The following is a 22,190-nucleotide window of genomic DNA, read 5'->3' as shown; positions in this document are numbered from 1 at the left end:
CCTTTCGGGCTCCATTTTGTTATATAGAGATATGTATTTTTTTTTTTTTTTTTATCTTTGCGAGAGTAATTTATTTTCTTTTTTGGGGGGGGGGGACCTCATTCCGTTGACAGATGCGGACAGGATGCTGAAAAAAGGAAACTTACTATTTATCGAAAATCATAAATTTTCCGTGAAAAGTCAGACACGTAGATATCTCCTGAGCGGTTAATCCACTCAGATAGGGCTCTTTGTAATGGGTGTAACCTTTTACATTGAATTCATGTAATAAAAAATCACCACAGTAAGTCCCAAGATTGTATTTGTGTTTAATATGAGCGTTTTGTAAATATAATACATTAGAATAAACACGTGTTTCGTTAATTGTTAAAGATTGTTCCAGTCATTCATACAGAGCCCAGTTACGCTTTATGCACTCTTTAAACCTAACGTGTGTTGAAGTCCATAAAAGCTTTTTGCGCTTCCTCAAATATTCAGTGCGCATGTTTGAACCGCTACAATAGCGAAACGGGAAACAGACCGCGTTAAAGGGAACTATCTGGGATGAGTTTGTTTCATTCAGCAGCTCAGGACATGGTTGCGCACTGCTCAGCTCCGCATCGGCGTTATTAATGTGAGAGCGGAAAAATAAGAAGGAGCTGCGAAGCCTGTGAGTGAGGAGGTTAGTGACAAGTCAAAGAAACTTTAAAACACATTTGTGTGTGTGTGTGTGTGTGTGTGTGTGTGTGTGTGTGTGTGTGTGTGTGTGTGTGTGTGCTGTGCAAACAGAAGCGTCTCACCCGTTTAGCGTGTGACTCGGAATCACATGTCACAACATCTATACAACAGTTATTGCTAAACTTAAAGTGTGGCACTTTAATGTTCTCTAGGAATGCAAGTGTCGATATACAACTATACATTGTGACCTTTATACAGAAAAAAGCATATGCTACCTTCCATCATAACAGTGGCAATGATCTGACTTGGACATTATGTTTCAGGGGCTGCATAGTTTTAAGGCAGCTTAGGATGGCCCCAGCAGTAAAACAATAAAAAGAACAGTAAAAATTAAAACAGTAAAAAGAATCATTGTTAGATCTCAGTGAGCCGTTTTGACTGCACTTTAACCTCATCTCGATCGTTGGTAACAGTGCCACTGTTCAAGCTGAACCCTGTTTGATGCACTTTTCACAATTAGTATGGGAGCAGATCAAAGGAGACATCATATTTTAGGCATCAGGCAACTTCAGGGCATTTTCCACTAAACTGATAGTAAAAATCACAATGTTCCTTTTTAAATCATGTTTACGTCTGGCTGCTATCAAGCACTTGTATCAAAGATACAAGTGTTCATGTAAACGATTGTGTTGTGGCGGTATCAGAACATGTTACACTTGGCTTGATATGTGCTGTGGTGGTTTTGTATGGAATTTACCCTTTTTTCTCCAGGGGTCATGTGACTGTACTGCATAAAATGATAATCACATCACTGAAAGAAGCCGTCTGCATGTGTATGCAGCATGCTTTTGCAATAATACTTTATTTATTCTTAACATTCTTGGTGTTGTCCAGTAGCTGTTAATTTAGACTAAACAAGGGGAGTCTCACCCTGTTCCCATGGTTACTTGGTCAAGGTTAAGATATTGTTAGAATGAGTTGATTGAAGTGCTCATGTCCCTGTGAGAGCATTTAAAGTACTTTTGTGCCGCTCAGATTCTAAGAAAGTCCTTTTAGTCTTTTAACTATATCAAAGCCAGCTGGTAGTATATCAACTCATGTAGCCCTCATGTAGAACTTGTGGCCTACTTCTAAGTAATCTCTGCTTTCTGTGCATGTTTCCATCTTCCTCTGCACACATGATCCCAATTTTCCAGGAAAAGACTAGACTGTCTGGACCATCAGGGAAATGTGATGTGGTGATTAAGCTCTAAGGAAAAAGAAGCAGATGATAAAGGGAATAGGATGCCTATTGATAGGATTTACAATACTAATACTACTACTACTAATACTACTAATAATAATAATGCTCTGTACAGCCAAAGATAATAATACAACGTAGACAGAATTGTGGAAACTGTGCTACAGGAAATATATGCGGTGCAATGACATATACTGTCCATACTTTCCACATGTAATCGTGTAAAGTATGGCCTCACTTTGGATTTGCTTTATGGTTGCCTTCAGATTAAAGCTGCAAGGCAACATTTTCTCAATATTATTGGCCATTTATTGTTGTTCATTTTACAGGCCACAACATATTAATATGCTTGTTTCATTAACAAGTCTGAGAGTTAAACAACAAACATTAAAGGTTTAGCTGATGAATAAATTGTAGTGAAAAATTTGGACTGTCCACATCAACTGTGTTTATAACGCACTTACAAAGTGATGTACGGTGCTGTGACAACCAGAGGGCTGTTAGTCATCATGGCGAGGTTCATTTTATATTCTCACAGAGCTCTTTGAGCACTCAGTCAGCAGCTTTAAACTTATGATGTCAACACCATGTCTCAGGAGTTTTGTTTTTTGTCACGAAAATGGAAAAATTATGCTTTTATTTGGCAAATCCTACCATTCTTTAGTGGTATCAATATGTAAAATCAGTCAGACAGTGATGGTTTCACATGTTAAAGTATGAAAGGGAGAAATGTTGTGATATAATTTTATATGAAGTTAAAGCCCTGTGCATTTAAGAAGAGTAACAAGAGATGCTTTGCTCTGTATCGATACTTTTCTCTTTGAATTAATTTCAACCGACTATGGAGGGAAGTGCAAAAACAAGTGCACAACAGAATCATTCAGCATGTTTTATGCAAATAAAATGCGTGGTGTTGTCTCACTGGTTTCTGAGAAGTTTTCATCTGAGCCATTTTTCTTATGATGCTAACAAAAACAGCGACTCTAATAATGAGCTGGAACAGCCGCTCGGTCATGTGTTATAGCTTTATTTAGCTGAGAAGTGTTGTTTTTAAAGAGAAGGATGACGATCAGAGAGCTTAGACAACTGTCTGATTTATTACTACACAAACAAGTTTAAGTGTATTTTTTGTCTTCTATCTTTACCTCCTAATGTGTATCTAATTTCTGGCTCATTTTACTCTAGCCTGCCTCTCTATTTCTCTAGATCCAGCACATCTGAGTAGACCCTTGGTCAGGTGTATTCACCCAGGTCGTGGATTGGTTTCAGAGATGGCAGACTCTTTGCTGCCTGCTCTGCTGGAAGCCTGCGTGGTGGTTGGAGCATCCAGTGACAAACTCCAGGAAATCTGCCAGGTTTTTGCCTTAAAATACACTCCGATACACAAATGTTTGACATAAGTAATTTACTATAAACTGATAAAAGGGTGATGGTAATGATAAACAGAAACCTTTACTGGTTATATCAGCAAAGTTCCAGTTTAGGTACAGTATGAGAAAGGACTCTCCTCCCCCTTCCCACCCTCTTAAATCTTTCCCATCTTCTGCCCCACTCAGACCATTAACGATGATGAAACTCTCAAACACCTCCTGTTGGAGCCGGAGGTTCTTTCAGTCTTGGCGCCACCTTTTGTTAGCAGAACACAGGCTGAAAGTGAAATGCTGAGATCACATGGGAAGCTGCGGCGCTCTTTTATCAGGAAAAAGAGAGAACTGCCTCCTTCAGCTGCACCAACACCCAGTCAAGGTCTGGTACATTTGACCCATAAATACACCAGTTGGAACATGAGAAAAAAACACTTTATTATTAAATACAAAACAGTTATTGATCTTTAATATCGTATTTCTTCATTTTACCTATCTTACCATAGATTTTTTGTGTCTTGGAGTTTTTATGTCTCTCCAACCAGCTGCCTTTTTGCAGGTGGAGATGAGGCAGGTCGAAGAGGAGGAATAGAAGATGTCAGTGTACCTAAAAACATCGATCTCATGGCTTTACCTCAGCTCTGCTTCCCCGGTAAAAGGTTTTCCATAGCACACACAACGTCAGACACAAAGACACACTAAGACAACTCACTCACACGTATAGTACATGTACACATGCACAATGCACGATGAAAGCTCATGTTACTGACGTCCACTGGAACATGGTAATGGTTCTTTTAATGGGGATGAAACATTCAGATGGCGGACATTGGCAAACTTACAACAAACATTTGTATATGGTGTTGAGCATATGCTACTGGCAGGATCAACCAGGTAGCCCCTCGGGCGGCGGCGGTACCGCTGCGTGCGTGCGAGAGTGCTCGCTCGGGGCTACTGAGTCCTGTTGACCAGGGTGAGGCTTTCTGGATGCAAATATGGACCGTGGTGAGGGTTTGAGAAACCGTGTTTTCCAGACAGAGCCCCGTTGACTTTGGGGGAGCAAACTCTGGGTTTACCTACCCCTCTGACAAGGCCACCGTGGTATCTATCTCACCGAACCTACCCAGGGTGTACCCTGCCTCTCGCCCTATGACAGCTGGGATAGGCTCCAGTGCCCCCCGCGACCCTGAAAAGGATAAGTGGAAGTGAATGAATGAATGGCTGGATGGATGGACAAGTGGAGTACAAAAGAAGCGGTAGACCTAAAAACAATCTACAGCATATGAAAGTCACATCCTTATGAAATAAGAAAAAATCCACCAAAGACCTGACACACGGACTCAGAGATGCATCTGACCTTTCAGCTGGTCCATCTACTGTTCACTGAAGCCTCATCAGAAATGGTCTCTGTGGAAGGGTGGCTGTTATGAAGCCTTTCTTCAGGAAAGGAAACAGGGAGAAAAGCCTCAGGTATGTCAAATTACTCAAGAACTGGAGCGAAAATCAGTGGCAACCGCCCTGATAGAGTGAATCTACAGAGGAGAACAGGAGAGAAGTACAACAGTGAGTGTCTACAGGCATCGGTAAAAATGGTGGAGGTGCTTTCGTTGTTTCTAACTGCATGTTATTTTGAGCCACCATGCAACACCAGATCATTAGAATAGTGCAAACTCTGTTTTTGCCTTATATACTGTATGTCCATTCATGTTTGCATGTTTCAATATATTTCTGCACCTGTTCCCTGTTTTTCTAGCAAAATATAAGGAATGAAGAAATATGGGTGGCTCAAGACTTTTGCACTGTACTGTATATACTGCACCTAAATACCATCAAAAAACACCAACAGTCTTCTCTTAAATATATTTTAATTATAGAGTTTTTCAGAGATTTTGTACATGTGCCTTCTGGCTGTGTGTGCTGTAGCGGTACTATAATGACACATTGTGTTCATAAAACACAATGCACATGTACATTTTCATTTTTTAACCAGGTGGCCTCCAAGTAACCAGTGAACAGAAAGAGGAACAATTCCACTTCCTGGTTTTCACAGACATCCTTGGCAACAAGACCCATGGAGTAGTAATGCAGTGCTACCGTCCAATACTGGTACGAATTACTTACACATAATACTGCATATGATAGTATAATAATAAGATAAGCAGTCAGCATGTGTGCAGTGTACTGTAATGTTTCATGAAACTAACAAAACCCTTAAAAGAAAATAAGTCCCTGTTGGATTATCTGTGTTTCCACAGGAAGGGATGTCTCTCTATCGAAATGGTAGAGGGTCTTCAAAGTGTCCTAAACTCTTCTGTGCCTACAGCATCTGTGTCATATCCAAGCATCCTTACTTCACTGCACTCAAAGACTGTCTTTCATGGTAAGAAACCCGAGAACTGAACCTAATTACTCAGCAAATTAAATTGCTAAGATCAAAAAGGGGTTTTTGTGACATTTTTGACTCTTGAGTTTAAAAATAGCTGTAAGAAATCTGACTTTCAGAAGTGTGGTTATGGCAGGTTAGAGAGCCTTCTTCTCGTCTGACTCTTTCTGTTGATTTGCTAGTCTTTTAATCCAGCTGAGAACCTGTCGATTGTCAGACATGGAAGAGAGAGTGAAGGAGTTTGCGGCCAAACTGACACTTGTGCCAATTCCACCTCCTGGACAGCTGCACTTGGTTTGTGTGTGTTTGTAATCGGCTTAAATAAAGACTTTGAAATTTGTCTTTAAGAGACTTCAAAATCTGGAGCTCAGAGTAGGCCAGTGTATCCAGCACAGTGCACTACATTCATATCCACATGTTTTACAGATGTTTACAATACGTCCTCTGACCATCATACTGCCCTCCAGAGAAGACAAGGACCACCCGGTTATAGATTTAGACCTCCACCTGCCCTTCCTTTGCTTCAGGCCACAGCAGCTGCTGCAGGTAACACACACATTGTTTTGTGTTTGTGTTAATCGAACGAGTGGAGACTCACATTCATTTCCACTTCCCTCCCTCTGTTTCTGTTCTTCTGTCTCCCGCCCTGTAGGTGCTGTCTTGTCTCTTGCAGGAGCAGCGGGTGGTGTTATTTTCTGCTGACTGGGCAAGACTCACGCTGATGGCAGAGAGCTTGTTGTTGTTTCTGCAGGTTAGATCAAAATCCACAGCATATCTTCAAGGGTCTAGAGTTAGTATAAGCATGCAATACTTATTAATTCCATCCTTTAAAAAAAAAAAAAAGTATTGAGAGTTACAATCAAAGTCTTAAAGGGTCAGTGCCACAGTTAAAAGGAAGGGTGCAGCTGGAAACCTTGGGAATATGGGTATTTCATAAAATTTGCCAAAATGAAATTCCTCTTATGTAAATGAGTGTGTCTGGATGATGGATGTTAATTGGTATTAATGTTACACCAAATTACAGTAAGGGATATAAAAATGGATAACTCAATTATTAATTTCCCTTTAAGCATTAAAAAAGTCACATATATTAAACTTTAGAGCTTCTGTATAGAAAACCTAAATTATTATGTCTAAAAAGTGCCAACACTAGTGGGCGATGGACCCCCTCAGTCCACAATAAAGCCATCCGCTCCTTAATCTTTGGTCCATTCATTTCTTCCTTGCCTGTCTAATAACTCTTCCAGCCTCTGCTGTGGCAGCACCCATATGTTCCTGTCCTGGCTAAAGGCATGCTGGACTTTCTAATGGCTCCTACAGCCTTTCTTATGGGCTGCCATCTCAGTCATTTTGCAGACGTATCAGCTGTAAGTACATAACCTTCTACTTTAAATTTCCCATTAATTCGCCCACCTCTTGTAAAGGATAAGGTTAAGAAATGGAGTTACCCCCCAAGCTCAAATATAAGTTAGTAGTTCTATAATTGTTTGAACCTGGTTCATGTTACTGTGTTCTACAGGAAACAGATGATCTGATCTTAATTAACATTGATAATGGAAGTCTCAGCACTTCTACTTTTGATACTGTTAACCTGCCGGACATTCCTCCAGTTGCTGCACACTGCTTCACACAGAGGTACTTTATTTTACTGCCAAAAAACTGTTAAAGTAAATACTATGCTGTAATACCAGGTAATGATTAAAAAGTCAGAGTCTTACAGTCATGTGAAAACCAAAGTACACCCTCTTTTTATTGTAACACTTTAAATTTAAATACATCATTAAAAAACAAATCATCTCATCCTAAGTAGGTCTTACAGTTATTTAGTTACAACCTCAGATGAACAAGAACATATTACACTGTGTCATCATTTATTACAAACTAAGCCAAGATCCAGAAGCAGTGAGTAAAAGCTAAGTACACCTTATGATTCAAAAACTTGTAGAACCATCTTTAGCTATTGGGCAGCTAAAGGTTGGCCTCACATTTGACGCTCGAATGCTTCGGTATACAGAGGAGTTCAGCTCAGTGACTGCAAGATGCTCAGTTCCTGTGGGTGCAAAATAATCCCAAAGCATCACCCCTCCACCACCGTGCTTGATCGTTGTTTTAGGGTGTTTGTGCTAATATGCTCAATTTGGTTTTCATCAAATATTAATCTGCATTATGGTCAAACATTTCCTCTTTGGTAATTTGTCCAAAGGACACTGCCAGAAACCTTGTGGAGACTGTGCTGCCTTATTTTTCTAAATAGAAAAAGAGTCTTTATATTGAAACCTCTGTTCAGTCTTTTTCTAATTTTGCTGTCATGAACTTTAACATCTAACCTGAGTTTGAGATGCAGCGCTTGAGTTATTGGCACTTTCTTTGAGCACTGCTCATGTGACAATGGGGTGAATTTGCTGGGATGTCAACTCCTGAGAAGATTGGCAACTGTCTTGAAAGTTTTTCACTTATAAATAATCTTTCTTCCTGTAGGATGATGGACTTTAAATTGTTTGGAAATTGCTTTAAACCCTTCTGTGACTGATGGGTAGTAGCAGGCGCTTCTTTAAGATCATTGCTGTAGCCTTTCCTTTAGCATTTTAATAACATACAGCTGAGTACTCCAGACCTGCAAACTGCCAAAACATCTGCTTTTATAGAGATGCTCATATTTGTTGATGATCTTGGAAGTGCATTAGATTAGCAGCAACTGGCTGCTACTTAAGAAGTAAGGGTGTACTTAGTTTTTCACACACTGCTTCTGCATTCTGGATTAGGTAAATAAGTAGCAACATGGTGTAGACCTTGATAAGAACCTGATGAGGGTTTGAGGGCGTACTTTCACTTAACTTGAATTTATTTTGCAGGTGTAAGTTATTACGAATACATTTAGACTTGGATCAGTGCCACCATGCAAGTTGCACTGACATCAGTGAACAGCGGGCACAGAGGCGAACATGGCAACGCAGCCTTAACAACGACATCCAGAGGATTGCACTGGAATTAATTGTCAACATTTTCAGGTTCTGAATTTACTAATCAGTCCACTATTGGTGGGATGCTTCTTTTAGATATGTGTTAATATTTTGCTGATGTGTGTGTGTGTGTGTGTAACAGGGATGTGAGCAGTCATCTGAATTATGAACATCGAGTGTTTCACAGTGAAGAGTTCCTGAAAACCAGAGAGCCAGCTGAGCAACTTTTTTATAAGAAGGTAAAGGCTGACTCGGTGCGGCTTTGCTTAGAAGGGCGACAGATCAGCCGGCATCTTTCAACAGACACTGATGCTGGAGAGGTTACGCATAATTAAAAGAACTGACAGGACTGTGTTGCAGGTGCTGGAGACGCATATCTTCCATTCATTTCTCAAGGATCGTCTCAACAGGAAAATGGATAGCTTTGCACGAATGGAGCTCAGCACTCGTTCTGAGATGCAAAAGTATGTCCATTTTTTTAACCTAATGAGCTCGAGGTAACTGATAATATTAAAAGAGGCACAAATCTGGTGGTCAAACCGCTCTTGGAAAAACTCAGAAGCACCACAACCTTCATCAAGTTAGGATCTGTTACAGGGATGTCGCGTTTGGCTGTATCAGCTTTACTTACATGTACCTGTTAAGCCGGAAAGTAAAAATATATTCAGATATAAAGTTATGATGGATATGCTTATGTTGGTATATGACAACTACGCTGCTGGTAAATGTTCAGGTGAACACTTTTTCTGCAGCACTCTTTTGTCTCTATCCTCCATCCTTTAGGATGAAGGCCATGGTTGAAGCCCCACACAGACCCACCATGCAGCAGATTCAAGCCAGGAGAAAGGGCTCCATCACAGAGACGAGGCTGAGTAAGAGACTGGGCATGAGTCTCCCTAACTTGAGAGAAGATAAGATTATCGGCTTCCAAAGAAACACACCGCTCTCCAAGATCCTCCTATCTGACCCCGGTGAGACCCCAGGGGTTAATACCCAGTTAGATATAATACTTGATTGACTGATTTAATGAAGGAAACACTGTCAAGACAAAGAAAATCTGTCTAATCTGCCTTCCTCCCCTTTGTGTTTTTTGTCTCTACCAGCACCAAACACAACTCCAAAACCTATAAAGGTGTTCAAGCTTCCAGACTTCCCAGCATCTCTGTCCTTCCACTCTGTCCAAAGTTATTACATTGAGCTCATCCAGCAGCTCGGAAAAGCCATTTTCTCTGTCCAAAGTGAGAACCCTGCCATGCTGGCCAGGTATTCTCTTGTTATTCTTTATACGCACCTATATATTATATTATATACACCTATATCTATATTTATGTGCTTCCCGCTGCTTAGAATCAGCTTTCCCTGCGCTTTATTCTTTTATAAAGCTTTTCAGTGCTGTTGCTGACACCAGTGACCTGAGACATGAATAAAATAAGTTTTCTCCTGCAGATACTACTACTTGCGTGGTTTAATCAACACACTGTGTTCGCGGCGACTGGACGCACTGAGCGACTTCCAAAACCTCAATAAGACCGACACTGCAATTTTTCCCACTAGCTTGGTCACATGGCTCGTAGACTCGCTGCAAAGAGATGAGAGACAACAAGCTCAAAGGCGGCCTGAACTCAAGAGACTCATCCTCAAGGTTGGTTCACGCACGTTTTCATCGTGGTTGAAGTTCTGCACCTGCTGGTGATGAAGCAGTGATGTTGTCTTTTTTTTCTGCCTTAGGTTAAGACAGACAATGAGAAGCCGCTGGTGGAGCCTGATGACCATGTAAAGAAGTTTCAGCTTCCCTGTAAGCCTCTGTATCAGGAGGAGTTTATGCGATGCGTTCAAGAGTGTAGGATTGTTAGAGATGTGGCGACCATACAGCGTTTATTTGATGCTCTCACTGACAGTAAGTCAAACAGAAAAGCTGTCTTCTGCTTTTTGAAGCTTTCTCTTATGAGCTGTGTGTAACCTCAAGATCCCTCAGAATTAAAACTGTTACGTGTGTATTTGTAATCAGGAGTGCAAGCCAAGGGAACTCACTAAAATGCTGCGGTGCACAATTGGCTTGTGAATGTCCAAGACATTTTTCAAGTCATTTTATTAGATGACCTGATAAGATGGACACAGAAGTTACTTACACTAATTATTTTCTCCATTAACGCTCCAGAGTTGCCATTATGATTAACTTAAGCAGCTATCAGATGATCTAGTATAATCCTTTATCTATAGATTACAGCTTAACGAAGAAATTATAATTTCTGATTTGCATATCTGTCTCAGATTGAGTCTTTCAGGCCATAGTTTGGGTTTGTACAACCAAGACTAATAGTTTAAGATCATTCTCTTTACTCTTATCAACTGCTGAAATTAAAAACTGTACGCTAATGCATATAAAAAGAAACTCTGTGAACAAACCAAAGCTTCCCATTTATCAGTTTTTTAACTGCTTAGTGATTTCAGGGTTGTGGGCAGCTGGATGCTGGGCAAGAAGCAATGCTAGCAAAACCCAGGGGGCTAGCAAACAACAACAACAAAAACAACAAAATAGCTAAAAGGGCAGTAAATATTGGCCTTTAATTCACTCTGTGGTGGAAGAACATGACTCCAAATGCTAACTGTTTCAGTGCTGAGTGTGAAAATTTATTGCTCATGGTGTAGTATTATGCCGGTCGTCTTTAGAACAGCTGTTTTCAGCTGTGCACCAAAGCAGTGGACCTTAGCATGGGTATGTTTTTGGTCTGCCTCATTTATCCACAGCTCTTGGTAAAGCTGTGGATAAACGGACAAAGGAAAAACCACTGACATTTTGGTTTGGATCACTTTAAGATTGTAAGATTGGGTGTCTTTGTCTTCTATATCTCTGTCTGTTTGCATCTAGTTGCGTATGCACACCCCTCTGTCCGAGGTCAGCCAAAGCAGGTGGACCCTGAACTTTTCAGAGTCTTCTACACATTCTGGAAAGAGATGGAAGCTGAAGCACAAGATGTCAACCTGCCCTCTGATGTCATTGACCGACTTGACAATAATGAGTGTGTCTACAAGTTGTCCTCCTGTGTCAAGACTTCCCACGGCGTTGGTAAAATCGCCATGACGCAGAAACGGCTGTTTTTGCTCACTGAAGGACGGCCCGGTTTCTTGGAAATCACAAAGTTCAGAGATATACAGGTCAAGTAGCATCTTTAAGACTATTTTTGATAATTGTGCCTTGTGTGTTCTCATTCTCGTCTGTTAATAAATAAACAATCTCTTACAGGAGGTAAAAATTACCTCAGTTCCCTTTCTGCTCGTTCGTATTCCATCCCTTCGTATCCAGACATCCCGCAGGCCTGAAGTGTTTGAGGCCAACCTAAAAACAGAGACTGAGCTTTGGAACCTCATGATCAAAGAGATGTGGGCTGGACGCAAGATGGCAGATCAACACAAGGTGCAGAAAACTCAAATGATCTTAAAACAGTTTAACAGATGTGATTTTATTAGACGTACCTTCCCAGTCCACATCTATGTAATGCTGAGGATCGAGGATTTACTGTCCTTCAAGTTGTCAGCCGTAGACGTTTGGCTGCTGCTTGCATGCTGCGTCTAAATTATACTTTTTACCTGTCAGCCATAAAAGGCTGATGGGGTATTGTCATCACCATGCCTGGCGAGTGGGCAGGCGATGTGGACACCCAAGTTTGTTAGTTTGATAACTCAAGAACAAAGTGGGGTAGGACTTTGAATTTGATTCCACACCTGTATCTACTAAAAATCTCTCATGAGTTTGAATCTCAGTGACGCTGACCTCAAACTTTTCTAAAAATCTTGTAACAACTCAAGAAATAGGTCGCCTAACATTTTAAAATTTATACCATAGGTGTATCTACTAGGAGGCTGATGGGTACCACTGGTCACCAGTATTTTTATAGCTTTTGCTGCAGTGTTACTGATTTAGCTACTCTGTTGGTTTGCCATAACTTTTCTGTTCTTAAGTACAACCTGCCTTACCCCTTCTTTTAATCCTTTTGTTATTATTTTAGGTTTTTAATCTCACTTTGTGTCTCTAGGACCCTCAGTACATGACTCAGGCTCTGACCAACGTTCTGCTAATAGATGCTGTCACAGGCTGCCTGCAGAATCAGAGATCCATCACTGCTGCTTCAAAGCTGGCTTACTTTGATAAAATCAGACAAGAAGGTCTGGGCTCAGAGTTTGTTGTTTTGTTTTGTTTTTGACTGTTTCTGTCAAATCGTGTAATTTTGATCAAAGAAAAAATAAATAAATATAGAAGAGTATGTTCAGTATATGCTGTTTATATTTGTTTATCGTGTTCTTGTTTCTGGCCAGTGCCTATGATAGTGCCTAAAACTACCTCAGAGACTCTCAAACACAAGATCAACCCATCATTGGACCTGGCTGAGCCACAGACCGTACATGTGCTGCTTTACACTCCAGGTATCATTGAAATGAGGGGGAGGCTACTTACCTTTACAACAGAATATCACTAAACCTATTTATATTTTGTCAATATCAACATTGGTTATCCATACACACTATTTTGAAGAGGATCTGATATTTGTACAACTATATAAAACAGCTATTACCACGTGATATAGTTATGTAAAAAAACTATGTATGGAAAATGTGAAATAAGCGTTAATTAATGAATTTAAAATCAGTGTTAACTGACTGCTGTTATCCTTTTTTTTATGTATTTAGAACACTTTTTCTTATTTTTTGCACGTTTCTTTCTCATTTCAGGTCAGCTGACTGGTACTGGCAAAGTGGGTGATATGAACCCAAAGCTGTGGGTGGCTCTCAGTGGGGGTAAGGTGGTTGTATTTGATGCGGCGAGTTGGTCAATGCTGCAGGACTGTATCCAGCTTGGACAGTCGCAGCTGGTGAGAGGAAGCGTGCTTTTACTATTTGAGCTATGAGCTATTTAATGTATCTCTCCACTGATTTTGTCCATGAAAATGAAACATGCTTATAGATCTCAAACAACATGTGTATAAAGTGTCATGGCTGTTTGACTTAGTTATTCGTATACTGAAAATGCAATAAGTTTTTGCATTGCTAGATTGTTACAGTACTCAGTGATTCAAACTTTAGACCATCTTGCAATATTATCGCACAAGCTGCCAGTTTTTAGACCACAGGTGTAGCCAGAAATATCATGCTGAGTTACAAATACATGGCAAGTGTAAAGCTGGGTCATGTCTGTCCCTTCTGCTGAGAGGGGGTCTGGGACATTTCCACATTAGTTTCACTTTTCAGACCCAGAGGCTACATCCAATTGTTTATCCACAGTCTATGTTTACCACACCATGCAGAGGATGTGAAGGGACACAGGAAGCGTGGTCGATGGACACATTTGTTTTGGTCGAGGGCTTTCGTGCAACATTCAGTTGTTTTCAGTATTGTTGTTCTCTGTGTTGTTCTCTGTATTTATTATTCAAAAAGAGCAGGTTTATAGTAGGGCTGCCACGATTTGTCGACTAGTCACGATTACGTCGACTATCAAAATCGTCGACGACTGATTTAATAGTCGACGTGTCGTTTGAAGCTTTGTAAGATCGCAAAAGACGCAGGAATAATAGCAGGATTTAAGAGTGTAATAACGGACTGAAACAGAAGATGGCAGCACAGCATGTACAAGGATGCCAGCTGCCGTTAAACCCCGAAGAAGAAGAAGAAGCTGTGTCCCAGAATTCATAGCGCGGCCCAGCTTAGTTTCCAACAATGGCGGTAGCTAGTTAGTTTTAATATTACTCTTATTATTCTTTCTGGGTCACAAAATAAACGTTTAACATATTTTCAGGCGAGAATGTAGCTGTGTAAACCTCAAATATCTGCTCAGTTTATCAGGACACCACATATTTTCAAAAGCGCTCCGACGTTTTCGGAGACGTCTGTTACCCACTAGCTCGATAGCTAGCCGGGGGCTAGGTCACTAGCGCCGTGAGAACACCGGACTCCCGGCAAATTGTTTTCAAACCCACCGCCGTCTTTCGCGACTCAGGTTAAATATATATGAGTCACTTAGATAAATTAAAAATGTTATTGTTTGGCTTTTTTTTAGTATTTTATTTGTTCCTGAGTAAATCGGTTTGGCTGAGATTAAAGTTATAGTTTTTACACAGCTGAATAAACGTCAAGCAGACAGCTGATTATCAGAAGTGTGAGATGCTGGAGAATATACTCCGGTGTCCTGTTATATTTTAGATAGCAAGGAGTTTATTAAACTTTACCGAAACAATCTGCAAATTTCATTAAAATTGAATAAACTATCATCTTGTCTTTATTTTTAGTTAGCACCTTAAAAGCTTAAAGCTGTAAGCTAATGATAGTTATATAAGAGCAGATGCTGCTGGTGCAATAAGCTGTAGTTTTACGTCCAGTGGATGATGATCTGATTAGTCGACTAATCGCATAAATAATCGGTGACTAGTCGACTATCAAAATAATCGTTTGTGGCAGCCCTAGTTTATAGTAATAGAAGTAAAACAGATACCAATATTTCAACATTGTATTGCCTTTGTGTTCTAAGATATAGTGATTTTCATTAAGCTACATTAAGCTACATACATCAAGTTCCCATCACATTTTTACTTTTATCTATTATTATTTAAGATTCTAATTTATATTCATACTTAATTTGAACATTTGTTTCTTCTCTAATTTCTTATTAGTTTTTACCTTTAGACATATGTAGTGTATTTGATTGAGCTACATACTCATCTTCTTATTTAAACTATTTGTTATTTGTTTGTTCTGCTTAACTGTTGTAAAAAATAGAAATTTGGCAGCTTTGTGATGAATAAAATACATCTTATCTTATCCTTTGTGTAGAACTGTATGATAGGACTGGTCCAGGAGCAGGTGTGGATTGGTTCTCAGGACTCTGTAATCTACATTATCGACACTCACAGCATGTCCAGCAACAAACAGCTGACCGAACACAGACATGAAGTGACTGGCCTCACAGTGGACTCCAGCAACCAAGCCAACAGGTAGAGACGTGTTAATCTGTAGTTCGTACAAAGCATAAAAACCAACACACGCGCAAAAATGAGAGCAGTCTTATTACAGTGAGTCTCAATGTGTTAATGAACATGTTGTGATGCTGTATTAAATGAGCCTTCTTTCCCAGCCTGCTGACATACTCCTGCAGCCGCGATGGGATGATCCTGCAATGGGACTCATCCAGTCTTAAAGTGAAGCGGCAGTTTTTACTCAGCTGTGATTATCTCTCCTCCATACAGATCCACAACAGTGCTCTGTGGTGCTGTGAGTACACGCTCTCTCCTCTTTCTCCCTCATTTAATCAATGTTTCTGATTATGTGTTTCGGAGTAATGAGTTCTCTCTCAAGAGCTTCATGTCACAGAGCGGGCGTGAGACAGGCAATAACAGAGCAGAGTTGATGGTAATTTACAAACGCAAAAGCAGACTGAGAAAAGCTTACACACAATGAGGGCGATGCTGACAATACATACAGGTGAAGAGGAAACAGGTGGGAGCACAGCTGCCAATCAAAGACATGGCAAGTTAAACCAAACATATTGCACAAGAGACGACGGAGTGTCAAAATAAAACAGGAAGCATAAGCACTGAGGCAGAGACTAAGACATACCTGCTTGATCAAGACGAAAGGCTTATAAAAACAGAGACTTAACAGACTTTAAGGGGACACAAAAAGGATGAACACAGGGTGAAACACAGAGAGATGACTACAGGGACAGGATGGGACAAACACGGGGATCAGGGCTTAAGATGTAACAACTTGGCAAGACAGGGAAACCATACAGCCACAGAGACAGGACACAGGGAGACCAGACCGGGGAGAAAAAAGGGTAACAAAACACAGAGACAAGACACGGAGACGAGACTAGGGTGAAGTGGACACAAAAGGGAACTAACATAAACAAGAACCAAGAATTCCATCCATCCATCCATCCATCCATCTTCATCCGCTTATCCGAGGTCGGGTCGCGGGGGTAGCAGCCTAAGCAAAGAGGTCCAGACCTCCCTCTCCCCAGCCACCTCCTCCAGCTTGTCCGGGGGAATACCAAGGCGTTCCCAGGCCAGCCGAGAGATATAATCTCTCCAGCGTGTCCTGGGTCTGCCCCGGGGCCTCCTCCCGGTGGGACATGCCTGGAACACCTCGCCCAGGAGGCGCCCAGGGGGCATCCTTGCCAGATGCCCGAACCACCTCAGCTGGCTCCTTTCGATGTGGAGCAGCAGCTGCTCTACTCTGAGCCCCTCCCGGATGGCCGAACTTCTCACCCTATCTCTAAGGGAGAGGCCAGCCACCCTTCGGAGGAAGCTCATTTCCGCCGCTTGTATCCGCGATCTCGTTCTTTCGGTCATCTTTCGGCTTTTGCCCCCTGGTAGGGTCTCCCATGGCAAACTGGTCCTGGGTGAGGGACCAGACAAAGAGCGATTCAGAAGACCCCCATGAAAAGAATATCGAGGGAACAGTTTACCCTGCCCGGGATAGGGTTACCGGGGCCCCGCCCTGGAGCCAGGCCCGGGGAGGGTGCCCGAGGGCGAGCGTCTGGTGGCCGGGCCTTAGTCCATGGGGCCCGGCCGGGCACAGCCCGAAGAGGAGACATGGGCCCATCCTCCCGCAGGCCCACCACCCGCAGGAGGCGCCATAGGGGTCGGGTGCATTGTGAGCCGGGTGGCGGCCAGGAGCGGAGGCCCTGGCGGACCGACCCCCGGCTGCCAAGACTGGCAATAGGGACATGGAATGTCACCTCTCTGGTGGGGAAGGAGCCTGAGTTGGTGCGTGAGGTTGAGAGGTACCGGCTAGATATAGTTGGGCTCACCTCTACGCATTGTCTGGGCTCTGGAACCAGTCTCCTGGAGAGGGGCTGGACTCTGTCTCAGTCTGGAGTTGCCCCTGGTGAGAGGCGGCGGGCTGGGGTGGGTATTCTTATATCCCCTCGGCTTGCTGCCGGTACGTTGGGGTTTTTCCCGGTGGACGAGAGGGTTTGTTCCCTGCGCCTTAGGGTCGGGGAACGGGTCCTGACTGTCATCTGCGCTTATGCGCCGAGTGGCAGTTCGGAGTACCCAGCCTTCTTAGAGTCCCTGGGGGGGGTGCTGGAAGGTGCTCCACCTGGAGACTCTGTTGTCCTACTGGGAGACTTCAATGCTCACGTGGGTAACGACAGCGAGACCTGGAGGGGCGTGATTGGGAGGAACGGCCTCCCTGATCTGAACCCGAGCGGTGCTTTGTTATTGGACTTCTGTGCTAATCACAGTTTGGCCATAACGAACACCCTGTTCGAACATAAGAGTGTCCATAAGTGCACGTGGCACCAGGATGCTCTAGGCCGTAGGTCGATGATCGATTTTGTAATCGTATCACCAGACCTGCGACCATATGTTCTGGACACTCGGGTAAAGAGAGGGGCTGAGCTGTCAACTGATCACCACCTGGTGGTGAGTTGGATCAGGTGGCGGGGGAGGACGCTGGACAGACCTGGTGCACCTAAACGCGTAGTGAGGGTGTGCTGGGAACGTCTAGCAGAGGCCCCAGTCCGCGAGATCTTCAACGCACACCTCCGGCAGAGCTTCAACAGCATTCCGAGGGAGACTGGGGACATTGAGTCCGAATGGACCATGTTCAGCGTCTCCATTGCCGAAGCTGCTGCATTGAGCTGCGGCCGCAAGGTGGTTGGTGCCTGCCGTGGTGGTAATCCCCGAACCAAATGGTGGACACCAGAGGTGAAGGGAGCCACCAGGCTGAAGAAGGAGGCCTATCGGGCTTGGTTAGCCTGTGGGACTCCGGAGGCAGCCGACAGGTATCGACAGGCCAAGCGGAATGCGGCTCGGGCAGTGGCTGAAGCAAAAACTCGGGTGTGGGAGGAGTTCGGAGAGGCCATGGAAAAAGACTTTCGGACTGCCTCGAAGAGATTCTGGCAAACCGTCAGGCGTCTCAGGAGGGGAAAGCGGTGCTCTACCTGCACTGTGTATAGTGCTGGCGGAGCGCTGTTGACGTCGACTGAGAAAATTGTCGGGCGGTGGAAGGAATACTTCGAGGACCTCCTTAATCCCACTGACACGTCTTCCGGGGAGGAAGCAGAGTCTGGGGATGAGGGGTGTGACCCACCGATTTCCGGGGGCGAGGTCACTGAGGCAGTTAAACAACTCCTTGGTGGCAGAGCCCCTGGTGTCGATGAGGTCCGCCCCGAGTTCCTGAAGGCTCTGGACGTTGTAGGGCTGTCTTGGTTGACACGTCTCTGCAATGTTGCGTGGAGATCAGGGGCAGTACCTGTGGACTGGCAGACCGGGGTGGTGGTCCCCATCTTCAAGAAGGGGGACCGGAGGGTGTGTTCCAACTACAGGGGGATCACACTCCTCAGCCTCCCCGGGAAAGTCTATGCCAGGGTGCTGGAGAGGAGGGTTCGTCCGCTAGTCGAACCTCGGATACAGGAGGAACAATGCGGTTTTCGTCCTGGTCGCGGAACACTGGACCAGCTCTTTGTCCTCTCGAGGATACTTGAGGGTGCATGGGAGTTTGCCCAACCAGTCTACATGTGTTTTGTGGACCTGGAGAAGGCATTCGACCGTGTCCCTCGGGGTGTCCTGTGGGAGGTGTTGCGCGAGTATGGGGTGTCTGGCCCATTGCTACGGGCCATTCAATCCCTATACAACCGTTGCAAGAGCTTGGTTCGCATTGCCGGCAATAAGTCGGACTCGTTCCCGGTGGGTGATGGGCTCCGCCAGGGCTGCCCTTTGTCTCCGGTTCTGTTCATAATTTTTATGGACAGGATTTCTAGGCGCAGCCAAGTGGCGGAGGGCTTTCGCTTTGGTGGCCTCAGAATCTCATCTCTGATTTTTGCGGATGATGTGGTTCTGTTGGCTTCATCGGGTGAGGGCCTCCAGCTCGCACTGGAGCGGTTCGCAGCCGAGTGTAACGCAGCGGGAATGAGGATCAGCACCTCCAAATCTGAGGCCATGGTTCTCAGCCGGAAAAGGGTGGAGTGCCCACTCCGGGTCGGGGATGAGTTCCTGCCCCAAGTGGAGGAGTTCAAGTATCTCGGGGTCTTGTTCGCGAGTGATGGGAGAAGGGAGCTGGAGATCGACAGACGGATTGGGGCTGCGGCTGCAGTAATGCGGACGCTGCACCGGTCGGTCGTGGTGAAGAGGGAGCTGAGTGTAAAAGCGAAGCTCTCAATTTACCGGTCGATCTACGTCCCTACCCTCACCTATGGCCACGAGAACCAAGAATTAACTATATAAATAACAAAAGTGCAGTGGTACTAGGGAATACTGAACTCCAGACTCAGTAATACATAGCTTGAATTTGCATATTTCTTAAATCCAAGGAAGTTTATAATAAGTGCAGAAAAAACAAAACAAAACACTGGGCTGGAGGCCCAGGAGCATGACAGTCCACTTGTTCTCATTGCTTACATACATTGCCCAGAGGTATCTGGGACAATGCCTAACATTTTTTTCTTGGTGGTCTAAGTAGATCAATTATGTCTACACATTAAGCCACCTTAAGCCAAATGTGTTTGGATGATGATTTGAGGATGTGTGTTCGTGCAGGTTGTGGTGACGGCATTGTGGAAGTGAAAAAGAGTGGGACACCACAAAGAAAGATAACACTTCATAAGGACCTACAGAGCATGCCCAGTAGTTTCAGCAGCTTCATTTATATACCAGAGGTGACTTTACAATCCTTGCTTATATGTCTGTTAATTAAGAACGCTAGTGGTGATTCATTGTGTCAATCCATGTCTCAGTCAGTAGGTGGCATGCAGTCACAGTGTACACAGCAAATTCAAAAGTGTTAAATGTTTTGGTGTTAATAGTCTTCTTGCAAAAGTAGAGTTAATTTTACTCTAAGCAGAGTCACATTCTTTTAATGTAACTCTGAGGTGTAAAATGATAGTAGTTAAAACCGAGTGTTAAAAATGAGTGTTTCTCTGTCAAATCTGGAGGTGTTACAATGGAAACATTAACTCTTGACCTCTTAACTCTGAACTCCTACAGTTACAGGATTGTTCATGTGTTTTGTGTGTTTGTTTCAGCGAGGACAGCTGTGGACAGGCTGTGCAGACTCAGTAGAGTTGTGTCTCTGGCACACAAACAATCACAGGCATCCGTTTAAAATAATCTCCCTGCCTGGAAGTTCAGGGGTCACATGTATGATTCGTGTCAAAGACCAGGTGAGCTGTGATTAGCATGTCAGGTCACGAAATGATCTTATGTTTGCTGCTTTGTATTGATATTTTTACTATTGTTGTCAGCATGTCTTGTGAGGTTTACACAAACATGTCAACCATTCAGTTGTTTTAATCATTCAAAACATTTTCATTTATCCAATGAAACCTTTCATTGATGTCCTTTTGTATTCTTAGATCTGGGTTGGAAGGAGTGATGCTGGGGGTCAGTGTAATGGTCAGCTGAGTAGCCAAGTGTTGGTAGTGGACATAGAGAGCCACACGGTAGCAAAGGAGCTGCAGGCCCATTCAGACAGCATTCAGACGCTCTGCTCTGCCGAGGATCGATATGTCCTCAGTGGCTCTGCGTGTCGTGACGGCAAGATCGCCATCTGGAAGGTCGAATAGAGTCCAAAAAAGAAGAAGGATCCAAAGAGATGGAAGAAGAAGAGAAAAAAGAACTACTAGAATTACTATTTTTGAACAGTTTTGTTAGTCTGAAAGCCAATGCATGTCTTAAACCAGCATTATTATTACATTTGTTTTTGTAAAAAAAAAAAGAAAACGAAAAAGCAGGGTGCAACTCATCTGGCTGAAAAAAGAATGTGTGGAAGAAAAATGACCCTACGTCTCATTTATTCACACCATCAGTAAACACTTGTCTAAAATATTTATGGTTTAAGTCGTTACTCAAGTCGTATTTAAGCGTGACGTTCACTAAATAATGGCAAAATAGACTTTAATGCAAAGTTTACCTCTGTGAAAGGAAAAAGTGGAAACTCCTAAAAGGAGTCCTCAAAAGAGCTGCAACACTTTTCTTTTTTAATGAAACAGCAAAATATCACAGGAAATGAATTCATATCTCATGTTTGAAGACACATTATCTGTTACTGTACACAGATCATTTGTGATAGTAATACAACAAAGTTGAAAAGGCTGAAGACTAAAAAAGGGGAAAACATTTGTACCAATATTTCAAATGTAAATGATATCTAAGAACAAAAAACCCCTAATCTCAAAAAGCCCTTAAACATGGCATTTTGAGATTTTAATTTTTGCATATTCACAACATGTAAAAAGATTCAATCTGCCACATGATTGTGTGATTTTAAACTTTAATTCATATGCTTCCCATCCTTTAAATATCAGTTCTACATGGAATTGTTGTCAGTTTATTGGTGTTTTTCAAAAACAACTGAAATCAAATTTCTCTTGGAGAAATTCTTTTGCACACAGTGCTTAACAAATGTATTAGACCACCTCCCAGTGTAAGGGTTATGTCACAGCTGCTGCAAATTAACAGTATTCGTAGTTATCAAAATCATTTTTTTATGTTTTTAATCGTCAATACACCAATGTGTGCAAGGTCTTTAATCAAAGTTATATTTGTAATGCCAAAATATCATTGTTAGTCAAAAATTTGCAAATGTACTGTTTT

At 42.8% G+C, this 22,190-nt stretch overlaps 1 protein-coding gene across 1 annotated transcript; it reads left to right on the top strand.

Annotated features, from left to right (window-relative positions):
* Nucleotides 1-596: 596 nt before the first annotated feature.
* On the top strand, nt 597-22,183 carry LOC146698549 (DENN domain-containing protein 3-like). Its single transcript, XM_085473709.1, has 28 exons — nt 597-661; nt 3,104-3,252; nt 3,454-3,643; nt 3,821-3,913; nt 5,252-5,367; nt 5,517-5,641; nt 5,827-5,938; nt 6,071-6,190; nt 6,297-6,395; nt 6,892-7,011; nt 7,164-7,279; nt 8,497-8,652; nt 8,747-8,843; nt 8,965-9,068; nt 9,388-9,575; nt 9,708-9,867; nt 10,051-10,246; nt 10,333-10,501; nt 11,474-11,760; nt 11,849-12,019; nt 12,639-12,768; nt 12,919-13,026; nt 13,333-13,472; nt 15,424-15,584; nt 15,725-15,861; nt 20,136-20,254; nt 20,621-20,758; nt 20,951-22,183. The coding sequence occupies exons 2-28, from the start codon at nt 3,169-3,171 to the stop codon at nt 21,158-21,160; spliced, it is 3,846 nt and encodes a 1,281-aa protein (XP_085329835.1). The 5' UTR covers nt 597-661; nt 3,104-3,168; the 3' UTR covers nt 21,161-22,183.
* Nucleotides 22,184-22,190: the final 7 nt, after the last annotated feature.

This window comes from Copadichromis virginalis, linkage group LG11 (assembly GCF_057382275.1).
Source record: "Copadichromis virginalis isolate Kocher_CV1m ecotype Utaka linkage group LG11, C_Virginalis_male_GT1.1, whole genome shotgun sequence".
Classification (NCBI taxonomy): Eukaryota; Metazoa; Chordata; class Actinopteri; order Cichliformes; family Cichlidae; genus Copadichromis; species Copadichromis virginalis.
This window is presented reverse-complemented; position numbering and strand designations above follow the sequence as displayed.